The sequence below is a fragment of the Temnothorax nylanderi genome, unplaced genomic scaffold (genome assembly GCF_030848795.1).
Source record: "Temnothorax nylanderi isolate EJ_2023f unplaced genomic scaffold, tnyl_v1.0 TNYL_tig0024_pilon, whole genome shotgun sequence".
NCBI lineage: Eukaryota > Metazoa > Arthropoda > Insecta > Hymenoptera > Formicidae > Temnothorax > Temnothorax nylanderi.
The window spans coordinates 1,115,817-1,130,511 of record NW_027249086.1 but is presented as its reverse complement, the minus strand read 5'-3'; the positions used below and the strand labels follow the sequence as shown (position 1 = coordinate 1,130,511).

The following is a 14,695-nucleotide window of genomic DNA, read 5'->3' as shown; positions in this document are numbered from 1 at the left end:
GGGCTGAGGCCGAGGCAGCTACTTACCGCTATTTACGCCTGCCGAGACTGCCGAGAGGGCCGAGAGTGTCGATCACTCGAATGGCGCGATGTAACGTGCAACATTACGCTTACCCCTCGGACGCTGCCTCGGAATCTTTCGATTTACGTGTCTTGCTAATCAGGATTGATCGGAATCTTGTGAATCGAGTATCACATTTTCAACATATTTTTATATGAAAATAAAGATTACGGATGTACATATTACGAGTTCAAACTTTATTCTCCGTATGGTTAAAGATTTTCTGATTTTATGCGATAATTTCTCTCTAGGTAAAAATAGAACAGCTTTAATTTATCGATTTTCTATTTTTCTCTAAACTTTAAAAAATTTTACTTATAACATCTTCGATACTTTAGTTTAGTTTAAATTTTGTATAGAATGTATACTTTCAACGATTCGAAATGTATCACCGTCTTTCCATTTAAGATTTGATTTGATTTAGTCATTTTAGTCACGTCGCCAAAATAAGATATCGGTAAAATAGATAATAAAGATACTACGTGTAAAGCGCGAGATCCAGCCGCCGATTCAAATTTCCGAGACACTTTATATCCGACGACGTCGATGACGTTCAAACGACGTAAATGTTACCTTCTTGCAGAATTGCGTTATTGGATGTTTCACCCACGCCCCGCGGCCCCCGCGCAAAGAGTAAACGACGAGTAAATTTTCTTCTCAAGGAGATAGGAATCGCAGTCGCGATATGACGTGGGAAATTTAACGAGGCGATTAATTAATGAGAAATTGTATAGTATTCATTTTAACATTTATACATCGTTGTATTGGATGTAATGTAATATCTCTGATCTTCGCAATATAAAAAAAGTTTCATGCTTACGCTATCTTGAGACCAGCAATGGAATTCTCTAGAAGCTTGAATAGAAGATAAGGACAAAGATCGATTAGAACGTATCGCGTTAACATTATAATATTGAAACACGCGCATTAATATTGACGCTTTAAAATTACCTTCAAGTCCCAAACTACGAGTTGTCCGTCTAAACTGCTCGTGCTAAATTCACGATCGGATACCCGACGAATGCAGTTGATCGTGTTTTGATGCACGCTATCCAGAGCATTATCGTTCGTCTCGTTCCTCGCTTGTCGATCCAGCGACTGGAACTTTCGCATAGCGGATAATCCGGCAATCTCCTTTTTTTGCGTGTTATCCAACTTTGAAACGAAATATATTTGTCCATTGTCATCTATGGAGTACAACATTGGCATACAGCTATGCCCCTACGATATAGAGAAAGTCACCGATAAATATTTTCAACGATCAATATATCTCGGGTTAAATATGATCTCAAGGGTCGTATCGCTCTTACAGCGGCAACAATGTTATTAGAACCTATCCAAATGCAACTTAAAAACGGTAAATGCTCTGTATACAGTCTCATAACTGCGTTTCCTTTAGTAGCATCAGCGACACATATAGACGAGTTGTGCGCCACCCAACAGATTTTATTGCCACATGGGCTGAACGCTACCAAATGTATCCAGCCACCTAAACAGCAGCAATGACGTAAAAGTAACGATATAAAATTCACGTCTCTGCGATGAATAATTTATACATAATTTGTACATTATACACATTTTAAACGATATAAATAATAATTAATAAATATACATATATAATGGAATAAAAGCTGATCTCAAGTTGTACAGTACAGTTTTACCTCCATTGGGCGTATTAGGAAACTCCGCCAACAACGTTCCTAAGGTATTACTCTGTCCCCAAGGACTAGTACCAGGAGCATCCTCCATATCACTGATAAATGCGCTGAAGACCCGGACCTTGTAGTCCGTCGACCCAGCGACCAGAACCTTGTTGTCTGGGTGCCAGTCGACGGTAGTTACCGTAGATCTCAACGGACGCTTAATATGTTTACATAACCACCAATTATTCTCTGATACGAAGTAACAAACAGCTATAACTCGTCCCCCAGAGCCCACGGCGAATTTATTTTCTGCAATGGTAGTACAGAGCTTTGTACAGAGCCGTAGCAAGTTTGGAGTAAATTTTTTTTCAACGTACATACAACGTACCTAGAGGAGACCATTTTACACAAGTAGCGGCTCGATTTATTCGCAAGAGAACCCAAGCGGGATCCCACTTGCCGTCCTCTTTCTGAGTCCATACATAGGCATTCTTGTCGGCGGAACAGGTGACTATGCGATTAGTCTTTGGCGCCCAGTCGATTCCCATGACAGCCATATGATGTTCCTCCAAGGTCTCCAGCAACTTCCATCCAGATGAAGTACGTTTGTGCACTTGGATCTCATTGTTGTTGGGGCATATGGCAACCTCTGTATGGCGAAAACGGCTCGATTATCTTATGCTTCTTCTAATTAAATCCATCATGAAAATCTAGCGATATAGCGTATAGCGTTAGAGGGGAAAAGGTGGTCTTCCGTACCAGTTTTATCTCTGTTCCATGCGTGACAGCTGATGGCATCGACCCCCAAGTTGTAAACCTCCGTCATTTCGCGCTTGCTACTTGTAAAAGAAGACGTTTCAGGTCTCAGGTCTCGGGTCTCAGGACGATCGCGTGGATGCGCGCTCTCGAGACCGAGAAGCTCGACAACGGCGAGGCCGAGCCAAATGGGACGTCGGCTGTCGAAGGGCAGTGGCGATGAATCAGCGGACACTCGAGGCGAGCGCGGGCTCGGCGGGCTCGGCGGGCTCGACGGGCGCGGTCGCCGATTAAACTTTACGGAACGAGGCGTTCCGTTCGAGCGATCGTGTGTACCGGCAACGCACACGGAAATTCGCGGACTCTGGTCAGTCTACACGAATTTCCCCGGCCTCTCCTGACGGTCGCAAAACACGCCCCTCTGCACACCGGAATTGACAGTTCATCCGTAGATAGCGGGTTATCTATCTCCTTTTTGAGGTTATGTTCACCCGGATATACGTATGTCCTACAGACGCGCCGTGCGCCGTGCGCCGTGCGCCGCACCGTTCGCGGGCGTTCGGTATAATTCGGTATCCGGCTTTTTACTTTTATGGACAATCTCGCGCTGCTAACGATCTCTGTCGAGCGTCACCCGAAACAAAAAGCTAGAGAATTTGCAATATTTGCATTGAGAACTTTGTAACCGTATGTACCAATCTGCCTTTGCGGAGTTGGTAACCCTACTACTGTGTATGTGTGTCTGTGTGTGTGTGTGTTTCTTGAGTGAAACGAATAAATTTATAAAAAGAGAAGAAATTGTGTGTAAATTTTGTAAGAACGTACGTTGCGGTAGATCGGGTAGATCATGAAGAGTTATACTTACTGAAATTCTCTGCAATTTCATTCAAAAAGGTAAGATACAGAGATAAACATTTAATTTGACCTAGCTAAGAATTCAACAAATCATGGAACACTCTACTTCAATCACAGCAATTTTTACATTAACTAAATGTAAATAATAATTTCGCATTTTTAAAATTACTTTTTGCGCTTTTATTATACACCTATATATACATATAAATATAATCGCAAAGAAAATTCAAGTGTCGTCGTAAATAGAGGGCCAGCCGGCCGGCTTATAGGCCCTTATCATCTACGTTCGATTACGTAGCGTATTTGCCATTTCGGCGGTTGAAGCTTGTCGCGGCGCGGGCGCGGCTATTTCTCCTAAATCCTAATAGCAGTAATTGTGGCCGATATAAACAACTAGCCAACTGCAGTTATACGTGCATGCATGTGTGCGACGTGCGATTGCAACAAATTTATTTTTGCGGCGCAAGCCGCGCGCGCTACTGCTGTGTCGCAAAGCACAAAGCCAAAATGCGCTCTCGTTTAATCCGTCTCAGCCATTCTATCGACGTGCCTTGCGTTTCATATAAGCTATAAGGTCGCGTAATGAAATATTTTACACAGTGGATCGTATAAAGTCGTAAAATATCCAACCAACGCCGCGCTTTGAAATGCGATTCCCAATTACTGCATAGTATGTGTATATGCAGTATTAAAACGCATAATTTAATTGATAACTTTTCTTATTTGCATGCATACTTTTTTTTCATCTACTATTCCGTTCTATGTAAATTTTATAAATATAAAAAATAATTCACTTTACAATTTAATTAATATTTTTTAAATGAGACATATATTAATCTTTATATTGCAATACTAAATACTGTACATATGTATGTACAATATTTGAGCTGAAATATTTTTATATGTATAAGATAAGTAAAACAGATATGTAAAATTTAAAAATTTACATATAGGTATGTATGTATGCAAATTTTGACAAAGAGATAGAGATATAGAGAGATTAATTTGTTTAAGGCATAATAATAATAATAATTTCTTAGTCACTAAATGAAATATTAGATATTTGTCGCGTAATAATGATAATATAAAAAGTGCATTTTTGCCATTTTCTACAACTCCAAGTTATCAAATTTTTGAATTTGTTAGTTATTAAAATGATATGTATACAGCAGCATATATTTTGCTTTACTGTGCAAAGCGGCTTTCTACCCTGCTGGCTCTTTGGAATTAACTTTTAATGGAATTAGCGAAATTCTATTACTGCATAGATAAAAGCTCTCTTGTACCTCGTGGTGCATATCAAAAAAGACTTTTTAATATTTAGTACAATGCGATGTAATGGAGTTATTGTCTCGTTTTAGCGGATAGCTAAACATGGCATTAATGTATTAATGTATTCCCGCGAAAGTAGTAGTAAAATTTTTTACATAAAATCTTAAATATTTTTCAGAGTGATAGTTATTGATTGAAATAACTTTTATTTAATTATCTTGGCTAGAGAATGCAGTTTTGTACCCGAATTAATATTATAGTCTCTTTCTTTCGCGATTGCGATCTTATTGATAAAGAATATAATCTCTTCATCCTTATTTTCAAGACATAATTCTTATTCTAGTTCTGTGTGAGTGAGTGAGTGGGGGAGTGTGTGTGTGTGTGTGTGTGTGTGTGTGTGTGTGTGTGTGTGTGTGTGGTGTGTGTGAGATATTCTTATTCTAAGAAAGAATAATCTCTCTCTCTCTCTCTCTCTCTCTCTCTCTCTCTCTCTCTTCATCCCTATTTTAAAGGCACAATACCATCTTTCCCATTATCCAAATGGCTCTATAGTATTGACTTTACGAACGTTGTAACACGGATACAATATTCGATGTGGTCATAGTGAGAAAACCGGAAAACCACCCTCGCCACCGAGAAATCAGTCCCTTGAGAATTGACCGGGTCTGAGTCTGGCAAACAAACTGGTTTATAGACTACACACTGCTACCTTGTACTTCGTACTAAATAACTGCTCTCCAAGAGTGCCAAGTCGTTTTCGAAATCGACTCGTCGACCTCGCGAGATCTTGATATACGATAATCTGTATAAATTTAAGCCCAAACAACCTGTTCGATTAAAATAAAAATAGAAAGACAAACAACTGATGCATAATGTAGTGCCAAAGAAAATTGTATACAAATAATATAGCGTTTGGAAATTATAAATTTATCTATCAGATTATTTTCAGCCAGAAATTTAAACAAACGCAAATTTTCATATTCTCGAATTGTGATATTTTCGAATTTAAACGAACAAAAATATAAATGTCTCTTTTATATTACATGTATGTACCGATCATAAATGCATTTGACTTGGTAATCTAGTCTAGGCCATATACATTTTTCAAAAATTCAAATATTCGTTGTTTTGTAAAGGGTCAGACCGTCAGAGTTTTGTAATTGTGAGTGGCATAATCAAAGTTTGATTTCTATTCAATTTTTTCACATATAAGTCTTCTTAATCGGTTTTTTACTGTATGTACTATTGTATGCACATACATATACAATTATACACAAACATATACATATTTTGCACGAAACAAAATTCCAAGAGAATTTTTTGATTGCATTTTTTGATTCCAATTGTTTTGGAGATACAGAAATGCTCGTTACAATTTCCGTGAAATAGAATATATATAAGTTGTAACTTCGGTTATCTACAAGAAACGTAATAGAAAAATAACATTGTGTGTGTAATATTTGTAGCTGAATTCTTTATCTCTATTTCTATAGAGCTTTGTGTTTTCGGATCGATAGCTGCGCGCAGGTTTTTCTCGTGTTTTAGCGATATTCGTCAACTATTTTTAAATAGTTTACATGGTTTAAAAAAATTCCATCTTTATATATATGTATAGAATATATATTTTTCAACTAAAATTAAAATAAGATTATAACATTTTTAAATATATTTTAGATATGGATATAAGTCAACACATTGCAAGTAATAATACAATAATTAATAAAGAATATAAAGGTATAGAAAATAGCAAGGAATTTTTCTTTATTGTTTTTTTATCGTATAGGTATACGTTTTCTTGTTTTTACCTTTGTATATAATTTAAAAACAATGTTATTCATACGTTGTAGAAAACATGACACATTTTGAAAAATATCTGAGTTCGTCATTTTCGAAAAATATTTCAAGAATATAATTCGTAGATTGCGTGCGCTGATCACGTTAGTAGTTATTTTAATTCTGGTGGGCTATATTGCCACGTCTGTCATGTTCAGATCTCGAGACGAAGCGCTCTCTCTTGTCTCGGTGCTATTTGAGTCTTTGGCGACGCGACGCGACGAGGGCGGAGAGGGCGGATCTCATCTCGCTCGGCGAGAAGAAATTTGACAGTAACAGAAGCGAGATGGAAACGTGGGCAGAGATTTAAATTTCATTATCCTCCGTTCGTTAAATTAACTCAATTTTACTTCTTTGCATCGTTTTTACTCAAATTGCGAATTATCAGATTCCGTCGGCGTCGTAGGCTTCTTTTTTCTTCGGTCTAATAAAGTCGCGCGATAAAATGTGAGAGAACGGCGGCACATTCCGATTTCCTATTTAAATTATCCTCCGCGCCAGCATCGCTCGTCGAAGGTAACGATGAGCGGGAAAATATGGAACTTCAATTTCCCCTTCTCCTATAACATGTCGAAGATTCCAGACGATATACCTAATAAAATTTCCGCTAAAATATGCGATCTTGATCCAGTTGTTCGCTCGCGATGCTTTCGTTTTGGGATACAACGGAAAATTCCTTTACGTACGTATCGCTCCCGATGCACGAAGCATCAGAGATGGACAAGAATTTCCGTTATCAATGAATCAATGAAGTCAATAAATATTTTTCAAGTTTTTAATCAATAAATTTTTCATAATAATAATTAGTAATAATTAATAAATATTTCTCAAGTCCTTCAACAAAAACATAAAAAAAATTTATTACATCGCGGATATAATGGATGTCTGCAGGGCGTGTTAAATTGCGTTGTCGCTTTCGTATTTTTGCGTGAAACTGCAAATTCAGCGCTAGAAGATACATTTAGATAAAAGGTAGACCCAACGGACACGTTATAGTCTTGCCGTGTGCGTTTGCCACGGTCTTATCGACGCAATCTTTCTCGACCAGCATGCAGATGCAATGACAAAATTGTATATGGGAAGGAATTCCCATGTATTTTCTTTTTTTAACGACTATAGCATTACTATCTTTTTCTTCTAATTGTTTGTATATTATGTGGCTTGGACTATTACGTAATATAGATAAATACGTACGACTTTTAAGTTAAGAGATACATATATTATTAAATTTATGCAGATAAAATAACGTATGGCGTATCAGTCTAATGCTTGCATTAATGCAAATAACTATCTACATTCTGCAAAATTAACAATAATATGATTGTTTGATTTATTATTTGATATTAAGTTTGAATTTTGAACAATATTTTATTATTATCATTTTTTTTACAAATAAACACGCAAGATCTAATTTAATTCTTAAGTTTGATGCTCAGTTTTTGTTGAGGTTTATCAGTAACATTTTTGTATCGGTTTAATCACACTGTTTGTGTTAGATACGTGAACTTTTCGGCATGAAAATCCGCGATTGAGTTACTTTGACATTGACGTCCTACACCGTCGATCCCTATCGTTGGATTGGAAGGATATTTTAGTCGGTGATATTGAACACGCGCGCGCGCATGAAATGTCATCCTCGGGTTGCATATATGGCCATGTACGCGTGTCGTGAAAGGAATTTTATCTGATATCGGGTAATAGAGTTCATGTTGAGGGTATCGAAGGGAGTGATGATCGAGAAGGAATGCCCATCGAGGGATGAAGACGTTTGAAATTACAGATACTACAATCTTATAAAGAAGTTACAATCTTTTATATGAAACTTTATTTCTGACGTATATTTGAGTTCTTTTACTTATATAAATCGAGCATTTTAAAAGTGGTCTAGATTTAAACTTGGTAAATAGCTATCAATTATGCTATCCGGGACAAAAGTCCCGGAAGATTGACAATTTTTAATCGGACATCATTAAAACGTGCATTATCTTGTTATGCGCACTTCGTAATTACTACTGAAAGTTGGCTAATATCTCAATACGTAACTTGTGCATACGTTTAACAACGTTTAGTCCACTATAGCTGTAGCTTTCGGTATAGACCAGGGGATGTCTTCACATCTCTCAGGGAGTTATAGAATCTAATATTAGAATCGCTCTAATGCATTTACTGATGTAATCACTGATTTGGATTTTACGCTAGACCGCACATAGATACTGGTTATGAACATGCCAAAGAACGGGTCTTATCGCACTAATATGCTCTTATGGGTATACCGCTATTGCATTCCAATTACAGTTGTATCTCACACGCCACTTATCTTTGATTTAGAATTTATTGGTATTTAAATCACTTTAAGGAACGATTAATTTCCCGAATGCAATGCAAATCTTATTTTACAATAAAAAAATCTTGCGAATACATAAAAATATACATAAAAGTTTACTGATTCATTATAATTAGCTTGGTTTAAGTATAATAAAGTAATATAAACGTATAGCATATTAACTACACGGTAAAGTATTCACGGAAACTCTGACTTCAGATAATTTTCAAAATATTCCCGGCGTTTTAGTTTTATCTCTTTAAATTATTTTCCTTATCCAGATTCAAGACTAAAATAATCTCTTATGCATTCTTTTTTTTTACCACAGGTCATAGCAGCACGGCGTTAATGCAAAACATTTACGGCAAAACATACCTGTTCTCGGAAGCTGAAAATTTTAAGGTAAGTGTTGATCGTCGTAGTTTTAGGGCAAACCGCCATCATGTCCGCCACTAATATTAGTTTTTCGGAATTCGAATTTGCATTTGTTAAAAAAATAACATGAAGCAATGTTTTCATTTTTTAAATATTATTCGGCGTGCATTTTCGCGCTTTTAAAATAGAATAAACTTATTGAAATTTTTTACGGTATTGTTATCGATATGTCAGATGACAAGATAAAATTTGCATAATATACGGTTGAACGCGCGGGAGAGAATGCGTTGCGAATTGTAATTTATCAGAGCCATCCACTTGGTCCGCACGTCAGCCCCGCACGGCGTCTGATTATAGCATCGAATGATCTGACGAGATCGATGCATTAAATCGGACACGTATCATCACTAATGCAATGACAACGATAATGAATCTAATAAGTCAATATGACAGCAATAATGCTCATTGAAATCTTTGTAATCGAACAATGACGGACGGATCGAGCTATTATATCGACGGTAAAATGCCAAAAGTTAGTAACATCTGCACCGCCTAATCACCTATCTGCTAAAGTTCCGGCCAGAAATGGAGCTGCGGTAAATTAAGGGGATTTATCTCATCTACGCCTCCATCTTTATCGTTCGCAGACATTAATTCCGAAAATTGCTGTAGTAATTTAGCCGATGTTCTTCGAATGACTCGCCATTGCTAAGTGCGCAAGGAACTTTCCCAACTTCGTCATCCCGATGTTCTTCCTACCCTTTTATTACTTGAGAATTAGAATTTAAGATCCAAGAGCATTTTGATTTCCTGAAGGCGCGACCAAGTAACGCTTCGCGAACATCTTGTTGCTGGGGGGTATAATTTTGAATAGATAGAAACTGAACAATTTTTTTGTTCGATAACAATATTAACCCTTGCAGGCCACATTTATTTTTTGCGTACGTGTAAGCTACACTAGGGTCTGGAGGACCCCAGCCATTTTTCGCTCATTAATTTCGAAAAAATTAACATATTGTAATGTGTTTCTTTTTTAATCGATAGTAAATCTTCTGCGAATTATGATGGTAATCTCAGAATTTATAAAAAAAATGATTACTAAAAAATACGCATTAAAAAATATAAATGATAGTTTCAAACGTAGTTTTCCAAGATTTCGTTGGGGTTCTTGAAACCCCAGTGGCTTTCGAGGGTTAATTTTGTTATCTATATATGTAATGTTTGTAATTACGATAAGCTGAGTATTTCAAGTATAATGAAACTCTCTCTCATACACACACACAACACACACACACACACACACTCTCTCTCTCTCTCTCTCTCTCTCTCTCCTTTCTCTCAGAATACGATATTATTCTAACGAATCTGCTCGGTTATAATGAAATGATGTTATCTGCATTCTGGTGCTTTCAAGAAAAAAAATGGATAAAATCAAAATGCTATTTTAATACCCTAGTTCTTCCATGTGCATTGTGTAATCTCGTAAGAAATCTTGTTATTACAAAGTATCGTAATCTTAACGTCAGAACTCAATTGCACTGATGATATCAACCAATAAGCGTCTTTATTTGTTGACGTCTATTCGAAAAGACCATGCATACGATGTTATATTAAGATTTAAAGTCAAGGATAACATTCTCATTTCCACGCCCCCGCGGCCCCGTATCGAATTTGCTGAACGGGTAACGGTTTGCGGGTAACGGTTGCGAACGTGTAAGGATGTGGGGTAAGAATACGAAAGGGTGAAAAGAGCCCGCATATAGGTACCGAAGGATATTGCCGGTTCGTATCGAAATCTACGCGCAGCAGTTTCTGAAACTGTTTGTAATTTATTATACGTAAGTATATAACCCGACCAAACCGGAAAAAGCTATTGGCGTGGCCGTCATTGCAGTAATCCGCAGTACCCACGGACGAAATATCCGGTGCGAAATCGTTTTCGCGAAATGCGATTCTTCGCTCGCGAGGATTACTTATCGCTTTTCAATCGGCGATTGTTTCTGCAACGAAAAGTGTTGCTGATCGTCGAGAGTTTCGTGATACGCGGCGGCGGCGGTTGCGATGAGTGTTATTAACTGAACGAGATATCGTTCAAGTTAGAAGCAGTACCAACAGTACACCAACTTTTTGATAGCATTTGTCAAAATTATATTAATAAATTGCAAGTAAAGACGCTAACTTTAACGTATTAATGAAATTAATTATTTGATCTAAATTCAATATAAAATAATTTAAAAGTGGAAAGTATCTTCTATCTTCAGTAATCAGTTATATGAAAGTATTTCATTTGTGGAAAAATATTTTTAACTATATATTTACAAATAGTCTTTTACTGACAATGAGTGTGTAAGGAAGAATTAGAATTATTTATTGCTAATGTATTACCTTGGCGGGTTCTTTCTGCAAACAATGGAATTACAATGAATTATAAAAAATTGATAGAAATTTTCATTTTGTGTCGTTTTACATTTTTAATCTTTAAAATCTGGTTTGGTTTTACAAACGTTGAGTTCCCTTTCATTTCGCACTCGACACTTAGCTAATTGTAAGTGATATCGGGACAGAAGGAAACATATAGAAAAGAGTAAAAAGAATTTGCAAAATTTATAAACCAGTCTTGAAGATTAGGTTTTTAGATTCGTGAAAATGAGAGTTTTTCGATTTCTTTTAATTCGTCTCTATTTCTCTCTGAAGATATTTAGACGCGCCACGCAATGCAATCGATTAGATGCATCTCATATATTCAGTTTATATTGAAGCCGCATGAGAAAATAGCATCGTGTTTCTCAGCATGTCAAAATAGACAATCCGTGAAGATTAAATTGAATAGGTTCCACTATGCATCTATTACAGTTTAGAAACAATCGCGAAACGGGTCACTGTGCAGCTATATAAACGGTAAATTCCAAGGTCAAACTTGTACACTCTGCAGCTGATGTTCTAAGTGCAATAGTAGATAGGTACAGCAAATCAACGATGCGCCACTTAATGACTATTAATGACGCTATCCGCTGCATTTGTATTTCTCTGATTCGCCTGCAATTTGAAAATAATATTACAATCAATTAATTAAATTACGAAATATTTTTAAAAAGCAGCAAATTAACGATGCGCCATTTAATGACTATTAATGACGTGCGCTGTTTGCTGCATTTGTATTTTTCTGATTTGCCTGCAATTTGAAAATAATATTACAATATCTCAATCAATTAAATTACAAAATATTTTTATTGGTCTAAAAGAGAAAAAGAGAAAGAGAGAAATGTTGTTAAATTAGCATTAATCTATCTCAGTTATAGAATCTCTAACTTAATATATTGCAGACTTACATGTACCATGTATACGGTACATGTAACGGAAAATTTAAATTATTGCGGACTCGAGACATCGTCTGAGAGATGCCAGTCGTAAATATTGACAGCGCGATATTACAACCAACCAAGAATAATATGCACTCCTATAAGCTACGAGTATAAATCACTTCCGCGCTTTCGGAATGTGATCAGAATAATTTATATATTACAATGGCGCGAGAGATGCAATCCTGAAAAATGTCTGAAAATGTGTATATCTACGTGTATCTTCGAAAATAATTTCTACTTTTATGTTATATTTTTAGCTTTCTGTCGATTAACGTGTGAATAAACTGTAGCGCTAATATGTGATTTTCTTATAATAGTTTTGAAAAAGAATGTCAGAGGTCAGAGGTTGTAGATGTATTTTTTTTATTGCATACACTTTATTTGGTTTACTTGGTACGAATCATGCTAGAAATTATAAAGTAGCAACGAAAATATCAACACATAAATTAAATTATACTAATGGTCAAATACGTGCTTGTGATAATTATGATACGTGCTTTTAAAACTTTTTTTTTGCAAAATTCATAGTGCATGAAAAATTGGATAGTCCAATGTTTTTAGAATCAATCTTATTCTTATATAGCAGAAAATTCTATAATAAAATAGCGCGTTTTTTCGGTAACGATATAGGTATGTATATTTATATACGCTGCGACAAAGCATTCCTTTAAAAGAAGCTGAATATTTTTTCGATAGGACGTGGATTCTAATAATGGAGCTGTGTGGAGGATAGGACCAATATTGTATTTCGTAAAAGGAGGCATGAGCCGTTCGCAGAGATTCACATTAGTGTAGGTACACAGTTCCTCAGTAAATACGTGGGCACGTTTCTTATAAAATGCTCGCAAGAAATAAATGAGATACTCTAGTTTTTCGTGGGGATGTTGGTGATGTGATAGATATCAAGGACTAAACGTCCGCTGCAGACAGCTAAAGAAAAAAAAAGAAAATAAAAAAGTACGAGGGCAGTAGGAAAGCACTATTGTAGCGAAAATAATTGATTAGCAATAAAGAAAGTCTGACAAGAGCAATAAGGTAATAATTGAATCTCTTGCTTCCAAAAGAACGCGAATTAACATTTCAATTGAGTGAACTAATGCTAAAAGAGTATGTCTGTGTTTGTGTGTGTGTGTGTGTGTGTGTTTCTTCTATGTAATTACAGCAATGTAAAACAAAAAATTATCGCACAAGTAAGTAATATAAAAATGCACGGATTTTTATCTTTAATATATAATTATTTTTTAAAATTAGTTTATTTCTATTTATTTACATACATGTTTATATATTTGCATACATGTATGTCTTGTTAAATTTACAAAAATATCATCTAAAATTATTTCTATATAAAAATGTCTCTTTTCACCAAACTAATTTCATATACAAATATAGTATATATGTATCAAATAGTAATATAATACATTATTTTTTATAAGATTAGATGTATGAAAAAAATTAATTAAATTGACGGCTGAAATTTGGATTCAGGAGAAATATGCTAACCATCATGAGAATAAATTGTGAATAAAGAGAATTAATGAAATAGACTGGAATAAATAAAAATATATTAGTGGACAAGCTTTTTCATTAAACATTTTTTTATTATAAACTGCTGTTAGTATATATTACTCGAATCTTTTTCTTGTTGCCCAAAACTCCGTTAAGAGTTGTTAAGAAATTTCTTATATGTATTTTTCGTGACTGAAATCAAGTGGCACAACTAATTAACGAGCAGCCTGAGTCGTTCGTGTTCCATTACTCTTACAATTAGTAATAGTCAACAGTTGTATAAGAAAAATTTCTCTCTGATTTTGACGAGCTTTGAACACGCTGCAGAATAGTTGAAAAGAAAAACGGTAAAATTTTTCAATAGAACACATTTTTTGTTTATTATATATAATTATGATATTTACAAAAACGAAATATATTGAGATAGATTTGCCAAGCCACTATATTTGCAATAAAATAATTATAAACGCATAAAAACATAATATATATATCTTATATTTTTAACTTTATCCTTTATATATTCTACGTTCGTAACACACATAATTGGAGAGAAAAAGATAAAGGAGAAAAAAGAGACGGAAGAATATGCGCGTGTGTGTATTTGTGAGTGAATATTTCCTTGGTACAGTTCTCTATATCTTTAGAATATTGGAAAAAGATTGTTAGCGGATATTATAATGTAAGTTTAAAATCTAATTTTTATTCGTTGG

At 35.4% G+C, this 14,695-nt stretch overlaps 1 protein-coding gene across 1 annotated transcript; it reads right to left on the bottom strand.

The window, feature by feature from the left end:
* Nucleotides 1-775: 775 nt before the first annotated feature.
* On the bottom strand, nt 776-3,017 carry Arpc1 (Actin-related protein 2/3 complex, subunit 1A). Its single transcript, XM_071701050.1, has 6 exons — nt 2,463-3,017; nt 2,092-2,352; nt 1,722-2,012; nt 1,371-1,549; nt 1,012-1,281; nt 776-915 (listed from the first exon to the last, which is right to left on the bottom strand). The coding sequence occupies exons 1-6, from the start codon at nt 2,527-2,529 to the stop codon at nt 877-879; spliced, it is 1,107 nt and encodes a 368-aa protein (XP_071557151.1). The 5' UTR covers nt 2,530-3,017; the 3' UTR covers nt 776-876.
* Between the last annotated feature and the right edge of the window lie 11,678 nt (nt 3,018-14,695).

Bases quoted from the DNA above. Each gene is read 5' to 3' on its own strand.
- Arpc1 (XM_071701050.1), bottom strand. From the start codon at position 2,529: ATGACGGAGGTTTACAACTTGGGGGTCGATGCCATCAGCTGTCACGCA. The intron at 2,013-2,091 runs GTACGTTGTATG...CTACCATTGCAG, and splicing joins TGTAAAATGGTCTCCTCTAG to AAAATAAATTCGCCGTGGGC. The intron at 1,550-1,721 runs GTAAAACTGTAC...GCTGCTGTTTAG, and splicing joins TCCTAATACGCCCAATGGAG to GTGGCTGGATACATTTGGTA.